Source organism: Antechinus flavipes, chromosome 5, assembly GCF_016432865.1.
Source record: "Antechinus flavipes isolate AdamAnt ecotype Samford, QLD, Australia chromosome 5, AdamAnt_v2, whole genome shotgun sequence".
Taxonomy (NCBI): Eukaryota; Metazoa; Chordata; class Mammalia; order Dasyuromorphia; family Dasyuridae; genus Antechinus; species Antechinus flavipes.
In genome coordinates this window covers 89,296,117-89,312,161 of record NC_067402.1, presented here as the reverse complement: position 1 = coordinate 89,312,161, position 16,045 = coordinate 89,296,117, and the positions used below count along the sequence as shown (strand labels likewise).

Below are 16,045 nucleotides of genomic sequence, written 5' to 3'. Positions count from 1 at the left end.
GAAGAGTAAGTACCACTGGGTAAAAGATAATCATGGTGGGATTACCTCTGATGCTCACTATATTACTATAATCAAAGATTACAATAGAGATCAATCTTATCTTGAAGTTCCTTAATTTCCTCAGATGGGATGCAAATTGCACACGCCTACATTGAATTCTACTCTATAAAGAATTATTTTGAGATATTACAATATATTTGTTTTCTACAAATTAAAAAAAAAACACAACAATGTAAAATTGACTGGAGTTAAATATTATTAATTTATTTTTCTTATTAAAAAAGTTATAAACAAAGAAGCAAGTAAACTTTACAATGGAGTAATTTATGACAATAAAAATTAGTAGGCAATAGAGAAAGCTGACATTATTTTCCATATTTATTTTTTTATTATGTGTGCAAGTTGTATCGCCTGATTGAGGCTGTATTTCATGTCAAAGACAAGATAAATACTTGTAATACTATTATTGAAAAGCTAATGAAATCTCTGTGGATATAGCAAAAATATAAGTAAAAGCAAATTTATAATATATTGATTAGAAAAAAATACTTTTAAAAAAAGGGAAAAATAGATTTTATTACTTTCCTTAATCATTGCTTGATTTTTTCTAAAAACACAGCACATGTAGAAAAATTAACAGTAAAAACAATTGTTTTAGAAAAAAAGTAGTACTTTAGGGATATAGAATGAGTGGGAATATTTTCATTCTGCTGCTATTTGAATGCTATGTCAAATTAACAAAATCACTGTACATCAGAGTAACAAAATAAAAATATAAAAGAATTTTAAAACTTTTGTTACGATTATAAATGTATGTATGATGTAACAACTTATATGAATTATTCAGAATAAAGTGTCATGGATAAATAGTTCGAGTGACCTATGTTATATCGCCTACCAGGTACAAACAATACATAATCAAATATGTTTCCCCTGATTATATCAAGAGCTTTATTTTAAAACCAGAAAAAAACAAACAAGGAATCCAACAGGAAAATCAGATGAGGAAACAGAGTAACAACTACAAATGGCATTACCTGAGCAATTGCCTGCTGGGGAAGATTCTGGCCTTCACCACTCTGTGTTCCAGACATAAAGGGGAACCTGTAGAGAAAAATGCATGTTTCTAAACAAGTAAGCATTTAGTAGCAGGAATTTATGGAATGATCAAAAGTAGGATACAAACTTTTAAATGTTTAGTCATTTCTAAATTGGCAACACAACTTGAAATCAAATTAAAACTTATAAAGCATATAATAATTATTAATAATTAGTTTTAAGAAAGTACTAAAACACTATTCACAGCTCTCTACTTAATTAAGATGTATTTTATGTTGTGCTTTTTTAAAACCGTGTCTATATTTGTAATATTTTAATTTCTAATAAAATTTCTAAGTGAAACAGCTCATCAATTTTGAACTAGGCTCAAAAAGTTATCAAGCTGTGCATACCCTTTGATCCAGCAGTGTTTCTACTGGGCTTATACCCCAAAGAGATACTAAAGAAAGGAAAGGGACCTGTATGTGCCAAAATGTTTGTGGCAGCCCTGTTTGTAGTGGCTAGAAGCTGGAAAATGAAAGGATGTCCATCAATTGGAGAATGGTTGAGTAAATTGAGGTATATGAACGTTATGGAATATTATTGTTCTGTAAGGAACGACCAGCAGGATGAATACAGAGAGGACTGGCGAGACTTACATGAACTGATGATGAGTGAAATGAGCAGAACCAGGAGATCATTATATACCTCAACAACAATACTGTTTGAGGATGTATTCTGATGGAAGTGGACCTCTTTGATAAAGAGAGCCTTAATTGATCAAAGATGGACAGAAGCAACTACACCCAGAGAAAGAACACTGGAAATGAATATAAACTGCTTGCATTTTTGTTTTTCTTCCCGGGTTATTTATACCTTCTGAATTCAATTCTCCCTGTGCAACAAGAAAACTGTTCGGTTCTGCACACATATTGTATCTAGGACATACTGCAACCCATTCAAAATGTAAAGGACTCTTGCCATTTGGGGGAAGGGGTGGAGGGAGGGAGGGGAAAAATCGGAACAGAAATGAATGCAAGGGATAATGCTGTAAAAAATTACCCTGGCATGCGTTCTATCAATAAAAAATTATTATTATAAACAAACAAACAAATAAATAAATAGAAACAGCTCCTAAGATGAACTAATTCAAATTAAATATTATGATAAACTAAAATCTTCACAATTTCCTGCTCAAAACATAATTCATGAACTTGACATTTCTGAAAGATATTTCAAATGTCAGAAATTAATTTTTATCATACTGTTTAATATGCTAGGTATGTAAAGTTTACATTAACTATGTCTGCCTGACTAACAGCAGAGTGCTAAGACATGAATGAGCCCAATCAATGTATGTTCAGTTGAATACAACCACAGGAAGTTTGTGGACACAGCACTAAACTTGGAGTAAAAAAGACTTCTTTTTGACACAGTTGCCTCTGTTATAAAAAGGAATGATGCCTTAATAAATGCTTATTTGTCTCCTGTCTCAGGTATCTTACAGGCTGTAAGACCTTGGGCAAGTCATACATGCCTTTGAGTTTCTTATGTATAAGAAAAAGGTGTAAGAGCAACAATCTACCAGGTGTTTGTGAGCAATTATTTGCATAATATTTTTATAATACTTTGCAAGTATTACAGCACAATATCATTATAATTATTATTTTTAATTGGGAGATCCATCTTACTTGTATAAGTCCTCCATTAAGCAATCAAGAGTGTGAGGTTAACACCTCCTATAATACTATCACTTTTCTGGGTTACTTATTGAAGTCCCTAATATTATAGTAAGCACAAATATACATCTTTTTTCCCCAGTTCAACTATAAACCATGCCAAGTCTAAGAATTGTGTCATGTATATAATACCCAAAACAGTACCCTGAACATAATCAGTTTGGTCAAAAAAAAATTTATTAAAATAACTGCTTTAGAGAAGCTGTTCAGGGCTTAAAACAGTAGCTGGCACATAGTAGGCATTTAATGAATATCGGTTGATTTAAACTGTTCATAGAAGATGTGATGTTAGCAAAAATGAAAGGGGACTGTTATGTAATGTCTGATAGATAAACCCTCAACATTGAGATAATTGTTTCATTTCTATTTCTGAGCTAACACTATTAAGGTTCCCAAATAAAATCACATCTGTTTCTATATTTTAACTTTTCCATCCAAATTGCTATCTGGTTTTCTACATCCTTTTAAATTAATAATACCTAATTTCCAAGCTCAAGAGAAGTATATTTTGAATTTATTATTTACAACTTATTTTCCTTCTTTTCTGATTTATTTTACTTCAATAAAGAAAAATCTTTCAATTTGCTCTAATGACCAATGAAAAACTTTTTATCCTTTAGCTCTTGATTTTCTTTCTCCTTTCAGTATCCTTTTAATTCAGAGATTCTTTTCTTAGTTTAAATATACTAATATATTAATTAATATTAATATTTAAATATATTAAATATACTTCTGCCTTACAATTAAGAAAGCCCACACATTTACGAGTTCTAATAATTCAGGGCACAAGGAGCATTAAAAGTATTATTTATTAAAGGCTAAAACTTCTCTAACTTTGATATCCACCATGTCAGTCAAATCAATATTTTTGAAACCTTTCCCTCAAGTATGAAAAGAAATTTGCTCCCAATTCAGATATTGCTTGATTTAAACTTGGCATTTGTTCTTTTCCTAACATGTAAATGCCTAAATTTCTTGTTTGTTTTCTTCAAATACTAGGAACACTTAAATTAAACAATGACTTCTAGTCTCAAAAAATTAGAGGCCATATTTACCTTACCTGTTCATAACCATTGGTGGCATCCCCATATTGTTTTGAGCCATTACTTTATTAATCCCTTTAAGAGCTACCATTTTTGCTTTCATTATAGGATCTGTGATTGCATCAAAATCTAAACAAAGAAATCATCATCAGTTATTTGTAGGGTCTCATAGCAGAAAACACAACATAATTTCCTATATCATTAAACGTAACTTTATTACTTATATTTGCATAAAATATTCTTATAATCTATATTCTGAAATGTATTTTTACACCATAGGCTAGAAAAATTAAGGCAAGATATTGAGACAAATTTTCACTTCAAATTTAACAATTTATCAAAAATTTCAACTCATCCAACCACTCCCTTCTCTTTGTAATTTCTAGGACAGTTGTCAAAGAAATAAAATATAACATGAATTAGAAGGTATCATACCATTAATGAAATAGACAGGATTCAGGAATCACTGAAAAGAAATTGGATCTATACATTATTTTTTTTCCCATATAAGGAATTATTGGGTAATCAAACTCCCTCATTCAATGCAGGATGGCATCTTCTAGCAATTTGTAGCCTTAGAAAGTTGCCCCCTGTGCACTGAGAGGTTAAATTAATTAATTAAAGTAAAGTAATTTAACTTCTTTCTCTATTGTCACACAATCTGTATATGTCAAAAGAAGGACCTGAATTTAGATCTTCCTATTTTTAGGAAGGGCACTCTATACTCCATGTAGCTTTGCTAAGAGCGAGATATGGAGCTATCCTGAAAAAAAAAAAAAAATTCATTTCTCAGTGAGAAAGCTCTGGTTTCTAACTTCAAATGCCCCCCATGAATTGAGTACATTAAAAAATTTCTTTGGAGTGTTACCTTTCCATCTGTCTATGTGAGCACACATATGTGTGCTTGAAGCTTGTTCTCTCATTCAAGTAAACCACTTAAGAATGTTAGAATATTTTATTAATTACTTAGAGAGTGTTTATATTTTCATATTCATCATTTAGTTAAAAAAAACTTTTTTTTTAAACTGAAACAAATTTGTTTAAATTCAACAATCTCTGCTACACAGGAAAAAAAAAAACACCTCTTTAAGGGAACAATAGGCAAAGGAACACTACTCTTGAGTTTGATAATTCTTGTTTCAACGTAATAATTATAAGATCAATTAAAGTTTATAGGGATAATGTCCAAGAAGCTCAAAGCTCTGATCTTCATGACATCTGAGTAAACATCATAAGCCTATAATACAGTTTTTAAAAATATTGTATATATTCATTTTTATGCCATATATATAGACCATTGCTATACTATGAAATAATAGCTATGAAAAATGCAGAGATGCAAGAAAGGTATATAACTTAATAAACCAAATGACTATACATACATATTTTACATATGTGTGTGTGTGTGTGTGTGTGTGTGTGTGTGTGTGTGTGTGTGTTTATGTGTCTTTGGGTGTGTGTGTATATGCACATAATTCAAATAGAAAGAAAAACAAAGAAATCCCTAAAACTAATTCCTATGTAATTATGACCCTAAGAAAGAATTGAGAAAAAGCAGTGTCTCTTTTCTTTGCATATGTGAGGGACTATGAGTAGGAACCGCTGTATATTGTCAGACTCAGCTGACATCTAGGAAAGCTCTGGGTTTGTCCCACTCTTTGTTTTAATTGATGATTCTCTAGGTAGAGAAAAGAATAAGGCTATCTATTAGTAAAGGAGAGAGAAAAACAAATGATATCAATATTATTCCTTAAAGAATGAAATATATAATACCAATAGTAGGTCTTGAATTGATTCAAACTTCTCATTCTTAATGGCTAATCCTTTGGATCAAATATTTTATTTATTAAAAAAAAAAGATCCTATGGAAATCATACCAATATTGGGGAAGAATGGTTCAGATCGTTGGCGAATCATGGCTTGCATCTGTCTCTGCTGTTGCTGTTCCTGTCTTTCTTGATCCAAAAGGTCCTGGAGAAGAAGTGGTTGTTCCTCTAGCAGAAGAGGTCTTTCTCTATTCTGCTGAGCCACTGACTGAGGAAGGAGTAACTGCTGGGGACCAGACATGACACCTGGACCAGATGGATTTGCTACAGGGACAGCCTGATTGTTAGGTTGTCCTGTCCCAAAACTGTGATTTGTTGATTGACTGTGGATAAATCCAGGATTTATAGTCATACCCTGAGTAAAAGTATGGTTCATTCTGGAGACTACAGTCATATTAGAATTCATTGCGTGGTCTAAAACTGCTCCAGAGGATGGTATTAAAGTTGCAGGCAAACCTGACACATGATTAGACTGAGTAGCTGGCAAAGAAGGTGGAGGAGATGCCAATGGCTGCATGTCAGAATTATCAGATTTCTCATTAGCAAGTAAACTTGAGAGAACTGGAGTGGATTCAGTTATGCTACAGGCACTTATTACATCTTCTGTAGGCATCTTAGTAGATCCTTGTACATTTGTATTTGACCCAACATTTTCTTGATTAGTCCTATTATCAATTAGATCTTGATTGCAAGTTACTGCACAAGTCTTTTCTCCTTCATTTAACTCAGTTTCTGTAGAAAGCTGAGTGCAGGCAATGTTTGAACTGTTCTCACTTTTCTCTTTTTCAGATTTTGCTTCCTCTTGTGAATTTGGAGAGAGTACTTCTGTTTTTATCTCACTGATAATAGTAGATTTTTTCTTTGGAGAGTGTTTGTCAGTAGAGACTACAACCTTGCCAATTTTTTCATTCTTTTTTGGTTCATCAGTTTTGCACTGCACATCCAATTTGTCATCAATTGGGACATTTAAATCCAATTCCTCATTAAACATACTTTTCTTATCACCCAGGTCAAGTTCAGGATCAGTATATGCAATAATATCAAATTCTCCTGATCTCAAGAGATCATCAAGATTGGGATCATTTGTTTCCAGATTACCTAAGGTATCTAATTCATCACCTTTGCCATCCTCTGAATCCAAATTTAAATTTTCAAGATCTTCATCATCCAAATCTTTGACTTCAACCCCTTCAAGATCTTTGACATCTATGTCTTTTACAGAGGGATCATCAGGATCGAGTTTTTCTTCCAGGCCATCAGGTGGCTGGCTGGATATCTGTAAATTACTAGATTCATCAGATGGTACTGGAGCTGGCAGAGAATTCCCTACAAAATCGTTTCCAGGGGGATGACTCAAAGAACGTAAGGCCAGAGGAGATGGGTGGAGAGTTTGGCCTGACTCTTGTTGAGATGGCTGTATATGGTCCAAGTTTGTAGGTATTGATAACTGATTAGTTACACATTGAGGTGTCCGTCTGACTGGATCTATGTGTCTTGGACCTTGAAAGTCTGGCCGTGGTATAATGTTCCCATGCCTGAGGTGTTGGGAACTTGGCTCCATGACATTACTAGCAGAAATATTGAAGGGAAGCCGTGGTCTTCCATCAGGGACCCGGTGCCTCAATTCAATAAATGCCTGACCCAGTATATTATGCTGTTGAACTTGCATACCCTGGGGTGGAAAATGCTGAGCAAGTCCAACTGGATTATTCATCTGTGAGCTGTTCAAGGGCCTAGGCATATCTACAGACAATGATCTTCGAAGCTGTGGAGGAACTCCAGGACCCTGCATTTGCTGAGAGGGCACAAGGAAACGTTCCTGACTTGATGGTGGACCATGGCCCCCACCAGGGAATCCAAATCTAAAGAGACATGTAATTCAGAAAATTAATATATATGACTTAAGGAATATGGCTAAAACTTGTAGTTAGAAGGAAAATAATTAAACATAAATTTTAAAGACAAAATTAATAGCCCCATTAAGTCCTAAAACAAAAAAAAAATAAAAACAATAGGAATGATTATACACCTGTATGAAAGCAGTTTGTCAAATATGACATAAAAGAAATAGTATTTGTAACAGAAATCTAGAAGAACTGTACATATTTAATGTATGTTGCTTTGCTTGCAAAGGGAGATGTGAGGAAGGAGAAAAATTTTTAACACAAGGTTTTGCAAGGGTGAGTGTTGAAAACTATCTTTGCATGCATTTTGAAAAATAAAAAGCAACTACTAAATACAAAGACAATAAAATGCAGAGTTAGGACAAAGAAAAGTGAATTAAAAAATGATTAAGTAAAAACCTAGAGCAAAAATTTATCATGGGATGATAGGCTAAAACAATTTCAAGGGACAAATATGTTTAGATTTAAAAGATTTACTGTCTTTACAGAAGGGGTGGATTTGTGAATTGCTTGAACACAGACATGAAGTTGAAGCAAGTGAAGGCATGGAAATATTGCCAGGAAAATGACATCTGAATAACTGAATAAGACAAAGGATCAGAAAGAATAGACAAGATGATGTTTAGAAGTTAAGAGGTAAACACTTTACCTTCATAATCCTATTTTTTTTTAATGAAAATTTCCTTAAAACATTCATTTAGCCTCAAATTCATTTATTTAGAAATTCCTTTTAAAATATGGAACCAGAAAACTGTTACCACATTATAGGTGAATGTCACAGATTGCATTAATTGATCTTTTTGTTTTACAGTTAGTCATTGTGAGACTGATTTGACAAGTGGGGTCCTATAAAATTTCAATAAGAGAGTCATATCTCTATTTTTGGGAAAAAAATAATCTTGTTTTCTTGCAAATTTCTGCAATAACAGCGCAAAAAAAAAAGTTATTTCTGGCATTTTCATTAAAAAGGAGATAGTGAAGCAGGTAGAAGTCTCAGTAACTAAAATTTCTGCATTAGTTGGGATTTTTATTTGTCTAAAAACCTGGAGCTGGCTGCAAAATAAAACATTACCTTAGTCCATGATGCCTCATTCCCATGCCAGAAACATCAGAAGGAAATGGTCCTCGCTGCTCTTTTGGGAAAAGAGGAAATCGAGGTCCGCTGGGTGGGGCAACAGGAGCGCGGATGTTCCCAGGGTAAGGAGGTGGTGGCCTATTAAAAAGTGGATTGAGATTTTCTGGTTGCCAATGTGGCAGAGACCCAGGGTCTTGTAATCCTTTCTCTTGCCGGAGAGCATTTTTTTTCTGTTGTTGCTGCTGAAGAATGATTTCCCGCAACTTCTGCTTCTGGTTAAGGAAAAAAGGGCCAGGTTGATGGATTCACAATGTGAAACAAGTTTGCAAAAGAGACACTTCCTGCATAAGACTAACAATAGACAGCTTCTAAATATCCATAGTTCAAAAAGAAGCAACACCAGGCCTTATTCTTAGCCAGGAAACACCTTCGCCATTCAAAAACCACTTCCACCTAAAGATTTACAAGCCAGAAAACTGACCATAAGGAATGTTACTACAAATAAACAGAGACTTAGCATTTCATCATATATTTCCTATTCTCCAATGAACTTGGTATAATTCATGTGACAAACACTTGGATACTATCTCAGAAGTCATCTAACTCTCTTGTGTTACAGATAGAGCCATTTGAAGTTTAATCTGGCAAAATGATTTGCCAAAGCCACACTCAATAGCTGAGAAGAGACTAACAGCCATCTTTACATTCAACATTTCATTCTTTCCACAAGGCTATGCACCTTCAAAGACTTGAAGAGTTTTAAATGCTGTTACATCACAATTAAATTTAGGTTAAAAAAAAAAAAAGCATCAAAACATTTTGTTCTAAGTAACATACTTTAAGCACTGTGACTGTAAAATTAGCTTACCTGTCTGAGCTTTTCCGTATCTGCTGAAGACATATTTGTGCTATTCTGTGTATCTGTTCCTGCTAAAGCTGGTGCAGGACCAGGAATTTGAGGGATAGCAGAAAATTGCTGTCCTTGAGAATTCATTGGAGAATTTGAAGATGCAGCAAAATTTCCTTCTGATCCTGGTCTTGGCTGATCAACATCATGACTAATTTGACTAGTTCCAAAAGAATCAGACTGTGGTCTTGGAGTCATTGGAGGCTGATCATAAGGATCATGAGCTGGGGATGGTGGAACATGGCTAAATGTTTCTGACAAAGCAGGACCTGGTGGCCTTGGTGTCTGAGAACATGTATCTGATGACCTTACAAAAGTTCCTGGTAAAGTTGGCCCTCTGTTTTGTGCTGCCTGTAGGAAAGTATCTTGATTTGGCAAAGGCCCTGGTCTTGTCAAGGGAGATCTATTAAAACTTTCTGGAATGCCTGGTCTTGGAGGTGCTGATACCTGTGAATAAGGACCAGTCATGGTAGGTCTTGGTGTTCCAGGAGGGTGAGCATAAGGATCAGAATGTCTTTGATTACTGGATGAGGGAACAAACAAATCTGTCTGTGCAGAAGGTATAGGTGTAGAAGACTGCTGAATATATGTATCAATAGTGGTGGGCCGTGCAGTTGCAGGAGGCTGGGAATAGGGGTCCTTAATGGGTCGAGGAGTTCCTGAGGATTGGGGAAAAGCATCTGCAAGAGGGTGAGGAGTTCCTGGAGGCTGGGAATAAGGGTCCTGAGAAGTTTGTCTGGACAGAGTCCCAGATTGAGAAAAAGACCTTGAAGGGTGGGCAAAAGAGTCATTCATTGCAGCATGTGGAGTATGAGGAGGCTGACCATATGAATCACTAGACTGATTATGGGGAAAACTGTCTACTGGCCTTGGTGTCAGAACAGGTCTTTCATAGGGGTCAACAGACATTCGTCTTGGTGTTTGTGGCACTGAACCAAAAGGATCTTGTGGGGATTGAGGTGGGTGCATTGGAGGTTTAAAAGGGACAGTACTGCTATCAAGAGGGGCAGGTGTCAGAGTGGGTCGTGGATATGGATCAGGTATCCGTTGTCTTTGAAACCTGTCAGTCCTAGGAGATGGTTTAGTGAAAGGATCGTTAGTTCCAGCTGTTAAAGGATTTTTTCCAGTTTGTTCCATGCCAATGGGAGGCCTCAGTATACTCAGAGGTTTAGAAAACTGATCACTTACTATAGGCCTAGGTGTGTCTGGGGGTTTTGCATAGGGGTCACTACTAGCTGATGAAGAACATACATCCCTGACAGAAGAAAGCCTACTTGCTGTTGTCTCAGTAACTTGAATAGATCGAGATAAGGAAGTGGGGCAGGTTTCCACTGGTATACCAGAATTCCTTCTAGGAAAGTTCTGAACCCCTGTAAGTGGTCTAGGGGTTCCCACCATTTTAGCATAAGGATCTACTGGAGACAGGGGACGTGTGCTTGAAGAACCTGATGAAAATATGTGTGATGACGATGACTGAGGAGTCTGAGATTGAGGAAGGGTGTCCTGAACTGGGATGCGGATAGGTGCTGGTGGAGGAGGTGGTGCTTGGGGTTTTAGAAATACATCGTCTGAAGCTACTGTAGTTGGAGTTCCTGGGAGTTGTGGTTTCGTAAACAGGTCTTTGTGGAATGTCTGTGCAGGAGACATGCTTCCGTTACCAGGCTGAGGCGTTAAAGGGCTTTGTATTCCACTGCTGGGTGTATCTGACCCAGACTGGTTTACAAGTGGTTGGGAACCAAACTGCTGTTGCTGCTGCTGCTGCTGTTGCTGCTGTTCATTTTTCACTTGTTCAAGTTTCTGTGTGGCTTCAATTTTTGCTTGCTGTTTACTTTTTTGACGCATTTGCTATTAAAGGAGGAGAAAGAAATGAAAAATTTAATAGTCAATGTCACTAAAGAAAAAATTGGTCTTTCTGGCTGCTGTATATAAATAACTACTAGATAAAAACTCTCTTTGTTGCATTTTAAACTCTTTGAGGGCAGGGATTATATATTACTTATCCCCAACAGCACCTAGGAAACAAAATTTACAGAGCAGGTCTTGTGGCAAATAACTTCTGAATGAAGAATAATTTAAATACATATTAAGATCCAAATGGAAGAAAATAGTTTTGTGAATATCAAATTTCTTGGCTATTCTCTACTACTCAGAACTATAATTCTACATGTAAACACATGACTTGGTTATATATGGTCAAAATTCAATTTAGAATAAGAAACTACTTATAATTATACAGAGAATTACAATTTATGAGTACTTTGTAGCATTTCTGTTAACTGGATATTCCATAAATTATTATTATAGCTATATAATAAACTGGAAAATTCATTTTTCCAGTGTCACAAAATGATCCAGGCTTCCTAATTCAAAGTTTAGGACACTTCCTCCTATACTAACACTATAGTAAAATAAAAATAAATTTACTTAGTAAAGCAAAACTGCCTCTACCTGAAAAGCATGAAAAAAATACATACCTGTCTGAATTTCCATTCTTGCTCATGTTCAGATTCTCTCTGCTTTAATGGATCTTTAAAAAGATCTGAGTCAATACGAGAGCTAGGATCAATATTGTCCTGCTGTTGCTGCCTCTTCAAGGAATCATTTGACATCTGAACTTTATTAATACGTTGAGCAGCTCTATTATCTCTAGCTTTTTGCTTTGTGAAAAAAGGACACAAAAAATGACAAGATATTAAGCTGTAAGTATTGTCATTTATTTTTCACATGTGAAAAGAAAATGTAATTTAAGGTAAATTAAAATAAACACTACAAAAGAAAAATTACAATTAATCCTTGAAATTGAAAAAATTTCTTAGGTTTATAGTCTTTTTAATGAAAAATACTATACTCTAAACTGCTGACACAGTCTTTCATTTTCTAAATCATTTGAAGATGAGTTTTGAAAAGGGTTTTACTATAATCCACTAGTGGGCATGGATGCAAAGTCCCAAGGGAAAAAAAACATAATATTGAATTTATTTTAAAGGATAGAAGATTTAGATAATGTAAAGAACAACAATTTTAGTTTAGACAGAAGGAAAGGAGACAAAATTAAGATTTAGACACTAATTCTTTAATACTCAATTTGAAGATATGGAATCAATAGCAAAGTAACTAACAAACATTAATTAAACTGGTCTATTACTCTACTATGGTAAAGTTCAGTACTGAAGAGAATATAAAGATATCTTATACCTTTACTAAAAAAGGTTGGTAGCTCTCAGTTTAAGCATGTTATATTATTTTTAGACTAGACAAAATTAATAATAATAACAAGAACACAATTAACTAAGCTATCATTTAGTTCATACTATATACAACAATCGAGCTATAAAGGCTTCATAAGTTCATATGAACTTTAATATGAAAGCAAAATAGATACTTCTTAGTAAAGAAAATATTTTACTAACTCATAAAAAACAAGAAATCAAAATTAACATAGGCAAACTATTTACAAAGAAATCTCAAAATCCTTGTCCCCAATAATGACCAAACAAAACATGGCTATTCTAACCCTTGGTTGTGAAATAGGAGAGAGAAGTGAGAAGGCACTTTTCCTCAAAAACAGAAAGGGCTTTCTGTAATATCTAAAAATGTTTATTAAAAGGAAAAAAGGCAGAAATAAAATAATGTTTATGTTAAATATCAGAAAAAGACATTTATTCTCAACGCATGCTGTCCTTTAGAAAAAGGAGTAGTTAATTTTTAAAATAAGTATGTAAAAAGTAGCTGATTTTTAAGCTTCAACAGCTTTTTAAAACCTAACTCATCAAAATATCAGACCTAATGGTGTAAAAATATAACTTTTAAAGCAAAACCACATTAAACAGTAAGAATATTAAAATAATATATTTTTGTATTCCTAAGACTTCAAAATGACATAAATGATATTACACATCATAGAAATAAGACAATTATTTTTAAAGTACCACATATGGAGCTCTTTCCTGTGAACTTGCTTTTCTCCACAACTTAGCAATCTGCTTCACTCTTGTGGCCCAATCTAAAACAAAACAAGAACAGGTTCAAAGAAGGAGACCTTTTGTATTGGCAACCCACATGAAACCTTAAATCGTTAAGGGCAGACACAGTTTAGACAGACAGGATTTTGAGTTCTGTATAACATACTCAAACGTTATGATTTGGAATTATGGAGGATACAAAACATCTTTAGTAATGTCTACATAGAAGTGGGAATATATCTTTTCATACATAGATGTTCTCAAAAAATAAAAGGTTAAATATTTTGGATATTTATAATTCACATCAAAGTTCAATCCCCAACAAACAATAATGCTTGTTTAAACAAGTATCATAATGAGAATTCACCATAATGGAAATGCATATAGGAAGGAAATGAATTTTAAGCATTATTAAAAAATGCATTTAAAGCTCATTGGTTGAGGGGGAGAAGATCATTCTAGTAATTTCATCAATGAATTGATATCTACAAAATCAAATTGGAAAGAAGTACATCCGATATGAAAGGCTTTCCAAAAATTAAAGGTTATGGAAACAATAATACTTGTCTTTCATAGCGACTACACTAGTGGAATAAGTTTGAATTTAATTCAATTAGCTATATCCATTCATCCATCTTTCCATTTATATGATGTATGGTAACTAATAATTATCTTACAAAATGGTTATAATTATTCTTTATTTATTATGAATAACATATAAAGGAAATGGTTTTTAATTTAGACAGAAGGAAAAGAGAGCACAATTGGAATTCAGACTGATTCCTTAATTTGTAATGAGAAAAAATATATAATAATACAAATAAAATTATTTCAACATCAAAATGAACTGTGCTGTTGAAGATTACGTAACCCATCATGAAAAGTGAAGTATTGTACAGTGTCTAGTGATCCACCTGGACACATGAGATAACATTGCTCCTATCCCATAGTTTGAACTAATGAGCAATGAAGTTGTAGACAAATGATTTAATTTCAGTTCCTTTCACTGTGACTGTAAAGTGATAATTCTAGCAATGCTCTCTGGATAGGCAGACACACACATATATAAAAATACTTTGCTTTCTTCACAAACCCAAGCAGCTCATACCTTTTCAGGGATTTCTCAGAAGATGCATTATGTGCCATGCCTAGTGATTTAAGGCTTCTACTTTTCAACAACTCTCTATACCTGTCATATATGAGTTTGCTGCTGTTTACAGCAACATTTTGAACTGTCATCCAGAAACATAATTATAATCCCTTTGTTGCAGAGTACTAGATCAACATATTCAGTTCAATTTCACTCCTCAACTTTAATGCTGGACCATGAAATATCTATTGAACATATTGAACCGGATATCTTGTAAAGCTCTCAAACTGAACAGGCAAAGAGGAGGGGGGAAAAAAAAGGAAAAAGGAAAAAAAGGAAAAATCCCATCAAACCTCATTTTTTCTACTAGACTCTCAAATCTTTCCATAAGGAGTATCATGATCTTCACAAGGAAGCAGGGATTAAACTTCAATATCATTCTTAACTATTCACTACACATCTTCAGTCAGTCCCAAGTTTTCTGTTCAAATTCCACAGCATTTCTCACAACAAATTCCCTTATTTGCACTAATAATGTCAGCCAACTTCCAGTACTCAGGGTCATATCAGTTCTTACCTAGATTAGTATTAGAGATTCTCAATTGATCTTCTAGCCTAAAGTTTACGGCCATTCCAATACATTTCCAAAAAGCTAATAAAATTTTTCCCCGAAGTGAATTAATGATAATAATTAAAAACAAAATTAACAATTATTATTATTAAAAATTGAAAGTAATGATAGGTCTTCTTAGTATAAAATGTGACTTCATGAAGTAGTAGGTCACTTAACCCCAATTGTCTCAAAAAAAAAAAAAAAAAAAAGATTTCAATACAGAAATATGGAACTAATGGGGCAGAAAATGTCAAGAAATCTATGACTTCACAATCACAGAAGGGGAAGGCTTAAAGAAATTTTATCCATCCCCTAGTCTTTCTTCACCAAATACAGAGGAAGAGCTAGACACGGAGGGACAGGAGGAGAATCCTGGTAGAGGTTTTGATGGCAAAGCCAAAGGCCTTAACACTCGTATAAAATGCATGAACCTGACCTAATAAACTGGATGGGGAAGAGAAATATAAAGTAATTTAACTAATTAATATGCCAACTAACCTGGAAATTCTTCCTTGAGGTTGGGAAAGTTGATGTTGGTATAGAGAACAGGTGCCACTGTTGCTATTTCACCTAATGCTTCTTCTTTCTCCCATTTGAGAGTGCTTCTCTGAGTGTTGGATAAAGTGTCACCTTCTCCTTCCATAGTTGGAGCTGATGATGGCCAAGAAATATGAGGATCATTCCCCATTGGATTCAAGGCAGGATTTTTATCCCTGTAAAAATGCACATCTCAATTTCATGGCATAAATTATTTCAACATGGTCTACTAAGACATGTTTAGAATCCCTGGACAAAACTCTAGGATTTTATTTTGTTCTCTTTAGCAACAAATAAAAATTTCTTAGCAC

At 34.2% G+C, this 16,045-nt stretch overlaps 1 protein-coding gene across 5 annotated transcripts in view; it reads right to left on the bottom strand.

The window, feature by feature from the left end:
- The window catches only part of KMT2C (lysine methyltransferase 2C), a 248,676-nt gene that overhangs the window by 43,655 nt on the left and 188,976 nt on the right, over window positions 1-16,045 (bottom strand). For all 5 annotated transcript variants that reach the window (XM_052000663.1, XM_052000665.1, XM_052000666.1 and 2 more), the window contains exons 35-42: window positions 15,696-15,910; window positions 13,462-13,535; window positions 12,007-12,189; window positions 9,494-11,377; window positions 8,623-8,897; window positions 5,698-7,508; window positions 3,838-3,949; window positions 1,038-1,104 (exon numbers count right to left, since the gene is read on the bottom strand). In XM_052000663.1, coding sequence (XP_051856623.1) covers window positions 1,038-1,104; window positions 3,838-3,949; window positions 5,698-7,508; window positions 8,623-8,897; window positions 9,494-11,377; window positions 12,007-12,189; window positions 13,462-13,535; window positions 15,696-15,910 — 4,621 coding nt within the window. The remainder of the gene's footprint in view (window positions 1-1,037; window positions 1,105-3,837; window positions 3,950-5,697; window positions 7,509-8,622; window positions 8,898-9,493; window positions 11,378-12,006; window positions 12,190-13,461; window positions 13,536-15,695; window positions 15,911-16,045) is intronic.